The 13,684-nt window shown below is 53.7% G+C and overlaps 3 protein-coding genes across 3 annotated transcripts; 2 read left to right on the top strand and 1 right to left on the bottom strand.

Moving 5' to 3' along the window:
* Positions 1–1,073: 1,073 nt before the first annotated feature.
* M409DRAFT_52852 (uncharacterized protein) lies at positions 1,074–1,547 on the top strand (the record flags this gene model as incomplete). Its single annotated transcript, XM_033812192.1, has 1 exon — positions 1,074–1,547. The coding sequence occupies one exon, from the start codon at positions 1,074–1,076 to the stop codon at positions 1,545–1,547; it is 474 nt and encodes a 157-aa protein (XP_033669740.1).
* Positions 1,548–2,207: 660 nt separating this feature from the next.
* On the bottom strand, positions 2,208–3,347 carry M409DRAFT_52851 (uncharacterized protein; the record flags this gene model as incomplete). Its single annotated transcript, XM_033812191.1, has 1 exon — positions 2,208–3,347. One exon carries the CDS (start codon positions 3,345–3,347, stop codon positions 2,208–2,210), a length of 1,140 nt encoding a protein of 379 aa, XP_033669739.1.
* A 2,621-nt stretch (positions 3,348–5,968) lies between these two features.
* Positions 5,969–13,533, top strand: M409DRAFT_20864 (uncharacterized protein; the record flags this gene model as incomplete). Its single annotated transcript, XM_033805593.1, has 10 exons — positions 5,969–6,252; positions 6,309–6,597; positions 6,647–7,414; positions 7,477–7,849; positions 7,909–8,097; positions 8,155–8,438; positions 8,500–10,602; positions 10,651–11,205; positions 11,255–13,420; positions 13,483–13,533. The coding sequence occupies 10 exons, from the start codon at positions 5,969–5,971 to the stop codon at positions 13,531–13,533; spliced, it is 7,062 nt and encodes a 2,353-aa protein (XP_033669738.1).
* Positions 13,534–13,684: the final 151 nt, after the last annotated feature.

Genomic DNA, 13,684 nt, shown 5'->3' with positions numbered 1-13,684 from the left:
TCACATTAGATCATTCGATCTCCTACGCAATTCGCAGGTATGTTTTTGGTTACTCCACGTACAGCGTACTTCTTAGTTGCATGACAACACGCAATCTGTCCAGCTTGAATGCGTCCCAGTCGAGAGTGATTGAGCTCAAATCTGCGAAGATGTTGTATAGCGCTCCGCTACGGTAGTTTCGCAAGGTTGTCAGGAGTTCTGTTTGCCAAGGATTGAGACGAGCGAATTTCTCCTCACCGGAGATGTCACCTTTTCGCCGAGCAGAAAGTACTTGTACTGGTCTAAAGATCGTTGAACTTTAGAGCGTGCTGGTAGTTCTGCTGCAATTGTTCTCGCTCAGAAGCGGGGAGGCCTGCGTCACGCTCTGTACTCCTCGCGAAAGGTCAGACGATGCCACATGCCCTGATCAAATATTTGCACTGTCCACCATCGGTCTCGCGGTCCCAGGAATTCCCCCTGCCAGGTGTACGAATACGAAATTAGAAGCAGCGCTCGCAGCAGCAGTTGGAGTGCCGACATGCGTAAACCCTTGCATCTGTTAGTGAAGGGAAGTCCGGCAGAGCAACAACAAGAACTTCCAAGTGAAAGTTGCCGGGCTACGTCACTCTCGCACGACGATCCCTGATGAGATGCCCGAAATAGGGCTAGGGCCACCGGATATGGGAACGAGTCCAAGCCCGCAGAGCACCGCACACGTCCATCTGCTTCGCCTTGTGCATTCGTCTTACGCAAAGCAAGAGGCAAAAGGCAACCTAGACGCAGGCACAAAGAACATACTCGACCGATCTCACTCTCGTTCTCCGCCCTGCGCTGCGTGGACGCGCGGCAAACCCCAGCACCGGGGGGAGAACAGGCCAGTTGGCAGTAATCATCGCCCGAACGTGCGCTCCATCCTGCGCCTCCGCTGCCATCATGCCACCGTGGTGGTGGGATGCGTTCGGCGAGTATGTAAGACTGGGCCATGGAAGTCCGGATGATGAAAAGGTAGGGCAAGTCTCCACAGCAGTTCTTCTCGTCTTCCTCCATCTCGCATCTACGTCCTCCCAAAGAGCACCTATCCATCAGCACCAAAAATGAAGTCCTCGATCTTCGCAGGCCTCATCGGCCTGACCATCCTCGCCTCCGCGGCCCCTGCCGACAACATCCGAAGAGCAAACGATATCGGCCACGAAGCCAAGGCACCACTCGACGCTCGTCAAGTTGGATACCCATACCCGACAGGCACTGGACTTTATACCTTTCGACCTATCCCATACCCAACAGGCTATTCTTCGTCCCTTTCAGTCTCTTCGCTACCGCCTATTCCATATCCAACGGGAGTGGCTCCATCATACCCACCTGTGCCGGTAGCGACCGGCAGCTCGACATGTCCCGTTGACGGCGCGGTCGTCTGCAATGGACCGAACTTGTTTGGACTCTGCAACTTTGGTCATGTTGTGTGGCAATCGGTAGCTCTAGGTACCGCTTGCGAGGATGGAAAGATCGTTGGCACGGGCATCTACGCCGTGCCTGGCCCAACGGCCGTTGCTAGCTCCTACAAGGCATAAAGCATGAAATCAGATGACGATGGGAGAGCATGGGAAGGAAGATTGTCAAAACAATGACGCCACGACGGACGACTACCGAGACGCATGGTACCATTCAACGAGGAGGAGGAGGACTTATAGACTGGGTATTTTACAGTATTGCATCGCATTGAACAAAGGTAGCATCCAGCATTCATGACAGCCAGCCTCGAGAGGGGACCGACACAAACGCTCTGCCTAATATAGACGAAACAATAGCGTCTTTCACATGAAAGCCTGCTTCGATCTTAGCTCTTCTCTCTGTCAAGTATAGCCCATCTCTCCACTCTCTCCACTCTTGGCTCGTATTTAGCTTGTAGGCCTGGCGCGAGGCCCGAGGAGGCCGAAACTATGGCGCTTAATGGCTAGCAAGGAATGCCTGGACTGGGCTGTGTGGAAACCCGGTTACTGTCACATGCAGAGGGTGGGTGGTACGAGGGGACGGACTAGACAACGAGTGGACGAATCGTGTGGAGTCAGTAGCCAAAGTGTCCTTGAAAGGTTGAGGTGAAGGTGTAGCATAACAATACAGGGTTCATTTATGGGTATATTAACGAATCTATACTAACCTGCGCCCGCCGCCCGCCGCCCAAGATACGTACAAAGAATAGGTGAAAAATGTACATAGCCTCTCCCTGTACTTCACTGGCTGCCGTGACCACTAGCCTTCAGTCGGCTCTCGATCTCCTGGACGGTAAACTGCAATCGTGATTTCAGGAAACCGCCCATAGAACCGTACAATCTGGTTCCCTCCGCGAGATGGCCAGATGAGCCTTCAACGCAATACAGAGCATTGTAGCGGGAAATGACCTCGTTGAGTCTCTGCAGCTGACCCAGCACGATCTGGTTCTTGAGCACCCAGCCGACTTTATCATCGAGTTGATAAGCGCCCAGTGTGAGCGGTGCCTCGACAACGACTTCCTTGGAGCATTGCTTTCCCTCTGGTAGCTCCGTGTAAGGATCTCGCACGAATGCGACGGCTTGATACCAGGCGATGATCTTGGATGCGATGATGGCGATCAGCATGGGCAGGTAGAAGTCCTTGGCGCAGGAGCAGGTGATGAGGTCGTGGGTGTTCTGGACCGCACGTGCGGTGGTGCTCAGCGCTTGGTCGACGGATGGTTGCTTGGCACCGGTGGAGTCGATGTGAGTGGTTGGCATCTCGTAGAGGCTGTGGAGAGTTTCTGTGGCGAGTCTGGCGCATTTGTCGGTGTCGCTGTTGCTGCTGTTGCTGCTTGGGATCATGACTGGAGTTGGAGGCGGCATGTTGATGAGATCCTCGAAGCGGGTGAACTCCATGCTCGACGGTGTTTGGCCTTGCTTATTGTGGCCAGGTGATAGATCGGACGGGTTGATTTCGTGACCATGTTCGGGTAGATTTGGTAGTCGTAGGTCATTGATCAGATCAGAGCCGTTGTTGAAGTCGAAGAACCATTCTGGACCCATTGGCGAGGTTGATGAGGAGCTTCCGTCCGTCGGTGGTAACTCTGGAAACTGGAAGCCATCTGCGCCATTGTTGGGTACAACTGCTGGGGGTGTTGGATAGGGTGCCGCCACAATAGTTTCTGTGGGGGTGCTCTGTCGAGGGAGAACCGGTGGGTTGGAGAGTTTCCTATTGAGGCCTTGACTGGAGCGAGGAGGCTTGCCAGCCCGGAGTGATCTGCTGTAGTGGCAGTCTCGGCCGAGGGCACGGCATCTTGCGCACTGTGGTCTTTCTTGTGTGCATTTGATCTTGGTGGCGGAGCAATGGTCGCACGCTGCGCGGTATTTGATTTGTGACATGATGAGGGGAGTAGTGTTGGAATAGGAAGTACGCAGTGAAGAGTTCAGAGTTAGACATGGAAGCCCATGGACCTGCGTATGAGGTACGACTTGATATGTATTCCAGATCAGTGGTACGAGCAGGTCTGGCAAAGACGAAGACCCACTCATGCTCCAGATGCAGGTACGGCCGCTTTCTCATCGGGTAGCATGTGATCAATGGATGTGTTGGTAGTGGTACGACCTCAATTAGGCCAATCATAGGTCGTGGAGGTGAGACCGTACTATTACCGGTCCTGGATTGAGTTCTCCACACACAGGGAACCAGCCAGTGCGATCGCTAACTACGCGAACTTGACCCCGATCGACCAGGCAGAATGATGACAACGCCCAGCAAATGCTGACCTGCTCCCACAACTTTGCAGCATATGGGAGCTGGGTTGAGTCGTCATGTTGACGATACATCTCAACTCAAGATCGAAACCTTGAGATCAATCTGACTCTTACTTTTGAACATGCGTCTTGGTAGTCGGCGACATGCTGAGCAAGACGGTGCTTAATCTCTCTGACCCCACAGAACGATAGGGATCCACGAACACCGTTCAGTATTGTCGACTTAGTGCTGTTGCCAAGGGCCTAATGAGTTGTTATGGCAGGGTGCGTCTGGAGCCGGTGTGGTACCTGAAGAAGGTTGGAGCAAGTGGCTTGGCAGTGAGACCAGCAATAGAAGCGCACGTGGATCTGCAGTGTTCGAAGCCAGGGATCGCCTTATAGGCATAGTCGTTGAGAGCTACAACTGAGACCGGGGTGAGAGAATGTCTTGCAGTGCTTGTAATGCTTGGCACACAGCTCTGTAAGCAGACTGAGCAAACAGAACACTACCTTTGGTGGGCAAAGCCGAATCAAAGATATGCTCCCCAGCCCGGAGCGTCTGTGTGAGAGTCAAACACAACCACCGCAGTGTGTTGTTTCTCAGCTACTGGTAGATCGGTTCAGGGCTCTGATCACTCCTACGAAGCGCTGTATAGCCATGTGGAGCGGACGGCAGCTGTGTGTATTCGAGATCTGCCTCGCGCTGGCCAGGTGTGACGAGTCGGTAAGGCGTGGTAGGAACGGCAGCAGAAGGCATGTGGAAGAATGCTGGCCGCCGGGTAGGTTTGAGAAAGCAGCAAGGTAGCAAGCTCGGTCAAGCGTCTGCTGGTAGGAAGAGATGAACTCGTGGTGTTGTTTCATTTTCCATCTTGCCCAATTGCAGACACGGTAGGCTCAAAGCCGGCTTAGGACGATAGGAGGAGGTCAAGGAAGAAGCAGGGGAGAGGTTGAAATAAGGTTCGGCAGTTGCACAAATGAGACAAGGCGCCCGCTCGGACCAACATCGCCGCCACAGCCGGGCGGAAACACCTCACCTCACTGTGTCGGCCTCCTGAATCCTGCCCGAACCTCTCCTCCACCTTCACTGTCTCGCCAGGCACGATCGCCTTGCATTCCATCGCATATCATATGTTCGGATTTGGAAGGCTGCTCAAGCCTCTTTCCTCAAACCAGCCAGGGCAAGAATATACGAAAGCCGGATGACAAGGGACAGACTTATCCATTCCTGTTTTTTGTACTGGGGGAGTCGTCCTGACATGTGATGCCAGGATTGTATAGAGGTGAGCTGTCATACTTCCTGGGCTGACCAAACTCGCCAGAGCCGCCTCTGTGCATCCACCTGAGCCACGTAATCATGGATGATGAGGAAAGAACATTCGAGACCTTTGTCGCAACGCAGCTCTCACGCAGCTGCATCAAAGCGCCGAGGATGTGTAGGGTTTTGGTGGTATTTGACATTTGCAGTCTGGCTTTACCCGATCTCTAATTGTGACCAAGCTCACTAGCCCGGTTGGCGTCTACAGTGAAGCTTGTGTTGGCATGCTCTTGATGCTGACGTAGAGCACATTGAAGGATTCCCACGCCAGCTGCGGCACAGTGCGGTCGTCTCCTGTTTAGAATGCCCCAACTGGCGCTGCAAGGAGATATGGCTGTGCTTGGCGCTTTCTACTCTGTTGATCAAAAGGATGAAAGATGACACATGGAACGGCTACACCGTTTGCTCACCAGTCATCTATTCTGGCAACATGCAATTCTCATATCTCTGAAGCTCATCAGGTAAAATTCGCACACAGGCAACATACCACAAGCCAGCCTCTCATTGCACGCCGGTCGGCCACCGAAGGGGGATCACCACTGCTATACCATAAGGATAGTCCAGCCGCCAAGGCTCAGTCAGCGATGCTGCGAGACATGGCTCCCCAATTAGTTCCCGGCAGAGCGAACAGATGCGCGCCGAATACTTCCCAGACTGCACTATCCTCAAAGGACATGATGGACTCAACGCCTTCCCAACGCCGGGCTCAAATCACTGGAGGGCATTAGGACGGTGCTTGAATTCGGTACCCGGGCAACCTCCTCGTGGCGTGGGAGTCCAGTATCTGGAATGCACGTCGTGGGGTCTAGTCCGGTGCGGTACAGCACGAGGCTGAAGGTGAGGAAGATAAGTAGTCACTCCAAGGGCCGATATTCTGGACTTATCGATCAGCTTTCTCAACCACGTTCGTTCCTTCCAACCAGTCGATCATTACGAACTTCAACAGTTCAATACGATGGGCGGCCCTCACCGAGTCTATCTTTTTGGTGATCAGACATTCGATATTGAAGATTCTCTTCGCTCTTTGCTTCGATGCAATGATACGCTTGTCGTCCACTTCTTTCAAGACGCCTACCGCGCTATCCGTAGAGAGATTGGCCGCCTCCCACCGCACGCTCGCGATGTCTTTCCTCGGTTCAGCAGCGTCGCCGACCTACTTTCGAGGCGACAGACCGGCTTCGTTCATCCGGCTGTGGAGCAGTTCCTTTGTCTTTCGCACTCACTCGCAACTTTCATCAGGTTCGAATCTAGCACTGCTTGGGTCGCCGAGAAGAAAGTCCACTAACGTGTCATAGGGATCACTCGGATGGCGACTTTTTGTACCCATCGCCAGAATCGACGCATTTGATAGGACTATGCACTGGATCATTGGCAGCCGCTGCCGTCAGTGCATCTCGCAATTTGCTCGAACTGGTGCCAACTGCTACTGAAGCCCTCCTGGTTGCTTTCCGCATTGGTATGCGAACTTCGCAGCTTGCCTCCTCGATAGCAGGCTCTAGCGAGGATGGCAAATGGTCCATGATTGTACCATCATCCAGCAAGGATGAGCTTTCATTGCAAATAGCTCGTTTTGTGGAACAAAAGGTTTCGTGATCCTTTCCATGACTCACGGTGACTTACTGACAATCTCCAGGCCTTGACGCCAGCATCTGCCCCTTATATCAGCGCTGTATCGTCGACCAACGCTACAGTCAGTGGTCCACCACGGGTCCTCGCCGAGTTTCGACACCACATCAGCCTCCATTCTGGCGTTGTCGAACTTCCAATCTACGGCCCCTACCATGCACCGCATCTTTTCAGCCAAGACGACGTGCATTCTATACTTGGAGATGCAGGCTACAGCACACCTCAAACCTCTGGTATACCCGTGCTCAGCAGCGGCACAGGTCAGCCAATCTGGGCAAGCGGCCTCCGCCGATTTTTGGAAGAGGCCACAAAAGATGTCCTGCTTCGACCCATTGTTTGGGAGAAGGCCATCGACTCACTGACGATTGTGCTAGGTAGCCAGTCAAAGGGTGAAGTCCAACTGGTGCCGGTCGGTACCGCACATGGCGAGTCAATCCGCCGACGACTGCAGCAGACTATGGACTCCATGAATGTGGTCACTCAACTGAGCTTGTTGCAGCCGTACTCATCGGCTGCTGGTAATACCCCTCCCGTTACAGAGCCCCGTTGCGGTCGATCCAAACTGGCTATTATTGGTACCAGCGGCCGCTTCCCGGGCGCCTCCAGTCCTGAAGCCCTTTGGAATTTGCTCATGCAAAAGAAAGACATGTGCAAGGAAGTTCCAGCTTCACGTTGGGACGTCGACGCCCATGTTGATGATTCTGGCAAACGCAAGAATACCAGCAAGGTTCGCTGGGGCTGTTGGCTTGAGGAGCCCGACCTTTTCGATGCCAAGGTATGAACTGCACCAAACCGCGAGCTCACAATGAGGATATGCTAATTGAGCCAACTCACCAGTTCTTTTGCATGTCTCCACGCGAGGCTCCACAAGTCGATCCAGCCATGAGACTTGCACTGCTCACTGCATACGAAGCAATGGAACAGGGAGGAGTAGTCCCTGGAAGAACCCAGTCCACACGTGAAGATCGCGTTGGCGTATTCTTTGGAGTCACCAGCAACGATTGGTGTGAAGCTAACAGCGCTCAAAACGTGGACACTTACTACATCCCTGGCGCTAACAGAGCCTTCATTCCAGGACGTATTAACTACTTCTTCAAGTTCTCTGGCCCCAGCTATGCAGTTGACACAGCCTGCTCGTCTAGTCTGGCCGCCCTTCATGTCGCTTGTAACTCGCTGTGGAGAGGCGATATCGACATGGCCATCACAGGAGGTATATTTCTCTCTTTTTGACGTCCGTCACGATGATCGATATGCTGACCTTTTCAACAGGAACGAATTTACTGACAAACCCACTGATGCATGCTGGTCTGGACCGAGGCCACTTCTTGTCTCCTAGTGGAAACTGCAAGACCTTCGATGCGAATGCTGATGGGTACTGCCGTGGTGAAGGGGTAGCCACAGTTATCCTGAAGCGCCTCGAAGATGCAATCGAAGACGATGACCGCATCTTGGGAGTTGGTGAGCTTTGACCCATGTTCGCTGCCTCTTTGACATTCGCGAAACTGACTTAGCCAGTATCGGGTGCGTACACAAACCATTCGGCCGAAGCTGAATCGATCACACGGCCCCACGTTGGTGCTCAGAAGGACATCTTCGAGCGTCTACTCAATGACTCTGGCACTTCCCCGTACGAGGTCAGCTATGTCGAGATGCACGGTACGGGCACCCAAGCAGGAGATTCTCGCGAGATGCAGTCTGTGTCGGACGTGTTCGCTCCTGAAAAGGCTACCAGAAAGCGAACAGCTGACCAGAGCCTATACTTGGGGGCATTGAAAGCAAACATAGGCCATGGAGAGTCTGTGAGTATGATGAAGACAACGCAAAGGAAAGAGAGGGAGCGCTAATGCTGTCTACATCCAGGTGTCCGGCGTCAGCGCATTGATTAAAGTGCTCAAAATGATGGAGCAGAAGATGATCCCGCCAAATTGTGGAGTCAAGACCGAGATTAATCCCAGGTTTCCTACCAACCTCTCTGAAAGGAACATCCACATTCCCGTCGAGCCAACACCATGGCGAGTTCCGGCAGGCGGAGTGCGGAAAGCAGTGATCAATAACTTCAGCGCTGCTGGAGGCAACTCTTCAGTGCTGGTGGAGGAATACCACCCACAACTCGCAGGAGCTTGCACAAACGACGACTTGGCCGAGGGAGGTCGCTTCTACCCTGTCGCGGTCTCCGCAAAGACCCCAAAGTCGCTCCAGGGTAATTTGCGAGCATTGGTAGACTTCATCGCGGAGTCGAGAGGCAACGGCCTTCAGCTGCCTCAGCTATCTTACACCACAACTGCGAGACGGCTTCACCATCCCCACAGAGTCATCGTGTCCGGATCCAGCCTTACTGATATCAAGACCGAGCTTCAGACTGCTCTTGCTCAGGAGGTTGGCATGAAACGAGCTATCCCGGCCAAGACCATGCTATTTGCATTTACTGGTCAAGGCTCGCAATACCCTGGAATGGCCAAACAGTTGTTCGAGAACCAGTCCGTGTTCCGCAATTCTCTCACTCACTTCGACGCTCTGGCACGCACTTCGGGCTTCCCTGCTATCCTTCCACTCTTCACGGGTTCAGCTGGAAACGACATCTCTGATTACAGCCCGACAGTGGTTCAGCTCGCAAACACCTGCATGCAGATTGCTCTAGCCAAGCTGTGGATGTCTTGGGGAATCACTCCAACAGCAGTGGTTGGCCATAGTTTGGGCGAGTATGCAGCGCTCAACATTGCTGGTGTCCTGTCCGATCTCGACACAGTCTACATCGTTGGCCAACGAGCCAACTTGCTTCAGCAGAAATGCGCCAAGGGAACCCATGCAATGCTCGCCGTCCTCACATCAGTAGCCAAGGTGCAGCAAGTCGCTCAGGGGTCCGCTTTCGAAGTCGCGTGTATCAACGGCCCAGACGAGACTGTGATCGCCGGTACAATCGATGAGATGACGAGACTTCAGCATAACTTCTCGGCCGCTGGAGTGAAAGGTACTCTTCTGAGAGTGCCATATGCATTCCACTCGGCGCAGATTGCGTCAGTCAAAGACGACATCTTGCAGGCTGCTCGATGTTGCAACTTCCGGGAGCCGCAGATTGCAGTTCTGTCGCCGCTTTTGGGCTCAGTCGTCCAGGATGCTTCTACATTCGGGCCAGAGTATATTGCTCGTCATGCTCGGGAGACTGTCAACTTCCTGCAATGCTTGCAGGTCGCCTCGGAGAAGGGCATTCTGGGAGACTCTACCTATGCAATCGAATTCGGCCCTCAGCCAGTGGTGTCTGGCATGATCAAAGCTGTTCTGGGCCCAAGAATGACGACGCTTCCAACACTCAGACGTAACAAGGATTGCTGGGAGACGTTGACGCAGACTCTGGCTGCACTGTTTGCCACTGGAGCAACCATCAAGTGGGACGAATACTTCCGCGACCTGCCTTCAGCAAGGAAAGTCATCGATCTGCCGAAGTACTCCTGGGATCTTCAATCATTCTGGATTGAATACAAGAACGACTTTCTGCTGACGCTGGGTGACACACCTACCGGCAACACTGCAACGACCTCAGCACCGAAGCGTCCTCAACTCGCACAAGCTCCCCCCGCGCCGAAACCTGCCGTCGTTGAGGATATACCCAAGCTTGAGTCTACGTCGATCCACAAAGTGCTGGGCGAAGAGAACACAGCATCTACATACAGCATACTAGTGGAGACCGACGTCTGCCGCACTGACATCATGCCATTGATGGAGGGTCACAAGGTGGAAGGTATCGGCCTGTGTACCCCATCCTGCTACGCGGATATCGGTTTCTCGATAGGAACGTACATCCTCAAGCGATACAAGCCATCGTTCCCAGAACGAATTGTGGATGTTGGGCACATGGACATCGAGAAGGCGTTGATCGCAGCGAGCAGGGAGTCTCATTTCTTGCGGACGTCGGTGAAGCTTGACTGGGCTTCGAAGAATGCTAAGTGCCGGTTCTATACTGTTGATGTATGTGGAAGTGACGTTACTAATTGGAAGATGCTGACTTGAGTATAGGAGAACGCCAAAGAGCTTGTACAACATGCAACATGCACCATCAGCTTCCGCGACGAGGGCCGCTTCCGCGAGCTGACGAACAACATGTCATCTACAAAAGGCCGCTTTGAAGAGATGCGAAGAGCCTGTGTCGAAGGCAAAACCTTCAGATTCAACGGAGCCATGGCATACAACATGGTGCAATCCCTCGCCGACTTCCACAAGGACTATCGATGCATCGACGAGACCATTTACGACAATGCCAACTACGAAGCGGCCTGCACAGTCAGTTTCGGACAGATGAAGCACGGTGGTAAATTTCACACTCATCCTGGTGCTATTGATGGCCTTACTCAGTCGGGTGGCTTCATCATGAATGCTAATGAGAATACCAACTTGGAGCAAGAAGTCTTCGTCAATCATGGTTGGGACTCGTTCCAGATGTTTGAGCCCATTCGACATGATCGCCAGTACAAAACCCTCGCTCGTATGGCTCCAGCCGACAACAAGCAGTGGAAGGGTGATATTGTTGTCTGGTGTGAGGACAGAGTCGTTGCGTCGATCAGAGGTTGCTGCGTAAGTATTCAAGCGTGATGTGTGGTTGCGAAAGCTGATCGTTGTCCAGTTACAAGGAGTTCCTCGTCGAGTGTTGATGTTCATCCTCAGAGCTGACATGGGAAAGAATAGCAAGGCGAAGGGACAAGCTGCCGCTCCGAAGCAGTCAAAGCCTGCTCCAACACCCAGCACTGCTCCAAAGGCACCAACCCCGGCACCAGTTGTTCAGCAGCCTGTGGTCGCACAGCAAATTATGCCACAGCCACAGCAGCAACTGGTACCAGCTCCTGCTGCTGCTGCACCAGCTGCTGGCTTCGAGACACGGGCCTTGGAGATCATCTCTGAACAAAGTGGCGTCGCCATGTCTGAGCTCCAAGATGACAACGCCTTGACCGATATTGGTGTCGACTCTCTGCTGACTCTCACTATCACCGGTGCCTTTGCAGATGAGTTCGAAATCGACGCGGATACCAATTTCTTCGAAGACCATCCTACGATAGGCGAGGTCAAGCAGTTCTTTCGATCGCTAGCCCCTGAACCAAACGCCGCGGCAGCACCACCTGCCACACAGATGATTCCTCCGCCTATACAGGCACAAGCACCGGCGCCAATTCAGTATACGGCGCCAGTCAGTCTTCCAGTGCAGCCTAAGGTTGAAACCGTTGTGGATTTCGCGCCTGCTGTGGATGCGACAAGCAATGCCACCTGGACCAAAGCCCTTGAGATCATCTCAGAGGAAAGTGGAATCGCAGTATCGGACCTCACCGATGAGTTGAGTCTTGCAGATGCAGGTGTCGACTCACTACTCTCGCTAGTCGTGAGTGGACGTCTGCAGGAGGAGCTTGGCCTGGATTCGGACTCGGACTCTCTGCTAAACTCTTGCGAGACAATTGGCGACTTGAAGCAGGCTCTGGGTGTTGATGCTACCGCAGCAGCAGCGACTGTCCCGATCACGCCTCACTCTTCGGCGCCGATCCCTGTGAGCGGACCGTCAGTTTCATTCGCAATGCCTGCTGCTCCGTTTGTTCTGGAACAGCCACCCGCACCGATCAGAGAGGTGCCCCAGCAGACGCAAGCAGCGCCACAACAGGCCTATTTCGACGAGCCAATGTCAGCACCATCAGCTACTACAGCGAACGAGTCCGTATGGCAACGAGCCTTGGAGATCCTGTGTGAAGAGACACAAGTCGTCATCCAAGACATCGGAGACGATACATGCCTTGCCGACCTCGGCGTGGACTCTCTACTATCCCTCGTCGTGTCTTCGAGGTTCAGAGACGAGCTCGACTTGGACCTGGGTGCTGACAACGAGCTGGTAAACTTCGCGACCGTGCGGGACTTGAAGATGGCTCTCGTCTCAGAGGGTGAGGGCACCACCACACCGTCTGAGTCATCATCTTCTGGGTTCTCTTTGGTCGCTAGCACTCCAGGCTTCTCTGAGGCCTTCACTCCTGGCACTGAACTGGATATGGACTTCGACCAGGCGTTCAAGGCGGCGCAGCCGTCTTTCGTCCCCAGCGCGACTTCCGTCGTACTTCAAGGCAACTCCAAGGCTTCCACCAACACTTTGTTCCTGTTTCCTGATGGCAGTGGCTCTGCAACTTCTTATGTGCAGCTCCCACGCATCGCATCTGACCTCCTGGTGTACGGACTGAATTCACCCTGGCTGAAGAACGCCGAAGAGATGCCCGCCTCGTTCGAAGACCTGGTGACATGCTTCCTCGCCGAAGTCCGCCGACGCCAACCTCACGGCCCTTACCACTTCGCAGGCTGGTCTGCCGGCGGCGCACTCGCATTCCGAGCTGCTCAAATGCTCATCCAAGCGGGCGAGAAAGTCGACAGCCTCGTCCTCCTCGACGCCCCACCGCCCCTCGGACTCGGCGAACTCCCCCAACGCCTCTACGACTACTTCGAATCCGTGGGCCTCTTCAAATCCGACGGCAAGACGCCCAAATGGCTCATCCCACACTTCAAGGCCTTGACGAGGGCGCTACACACATACCACGCATCGCCCATGCCCGCTGGAGCGATCCCCAAGGTGAGAATGCTCTGGGCTGGACGGATTGTGCTCGAGACGATCAACGCACCGCCTTTCCCCAAACAGCCGGGTGATTCTGAGGATATCACGTTCTTGACGGAGTCGAGGAAGGATTTCTCGGCGGGTGCGTGGGGGACATTACTTCCTGGGATGGATGTTGTGGTGGATAAGGTGGAGGATGATCATTTTGGGATGATGGTGAGTTCTTGACTTGGACGTTTGAGGTTTATGATGAGGAGATTTGCTAACTTGTTGTGCAGCGTGGGAGGTGTACCTCGTATATTTCGTCGTTCATTGCTGGGGCGCTATAGATCTCTTTTGTGACATTACTGGCGGGGCGTTGGTGGTTTCAGGGGTGGATGGGGGCGTTCAAGAGGGCGTTTGTTGACGTTTGTTTAATGCCATATATCATGTATCATCTTCATGTCTGTTCTACCTCACTTACCTTTCACGTCCAGAAAA

Source organism: Zasmidium cellare, assembly GCF_010093935.1.
Source record: "Zasmidium cellare ATCC 36951 unplaced genomic scaffold M409scaffold_11, whole genome shotgun sequence".
NCBI lineage: Eukaryota > Fungi > Ascomycota > Dothideomycetes > Mycosphaerellales > Mycosphaerellaceae > Zasmidium > Zasmidium cellare.
This window is presented reverse-complemented; position numbering and strand designations above follow the sequence as displayed.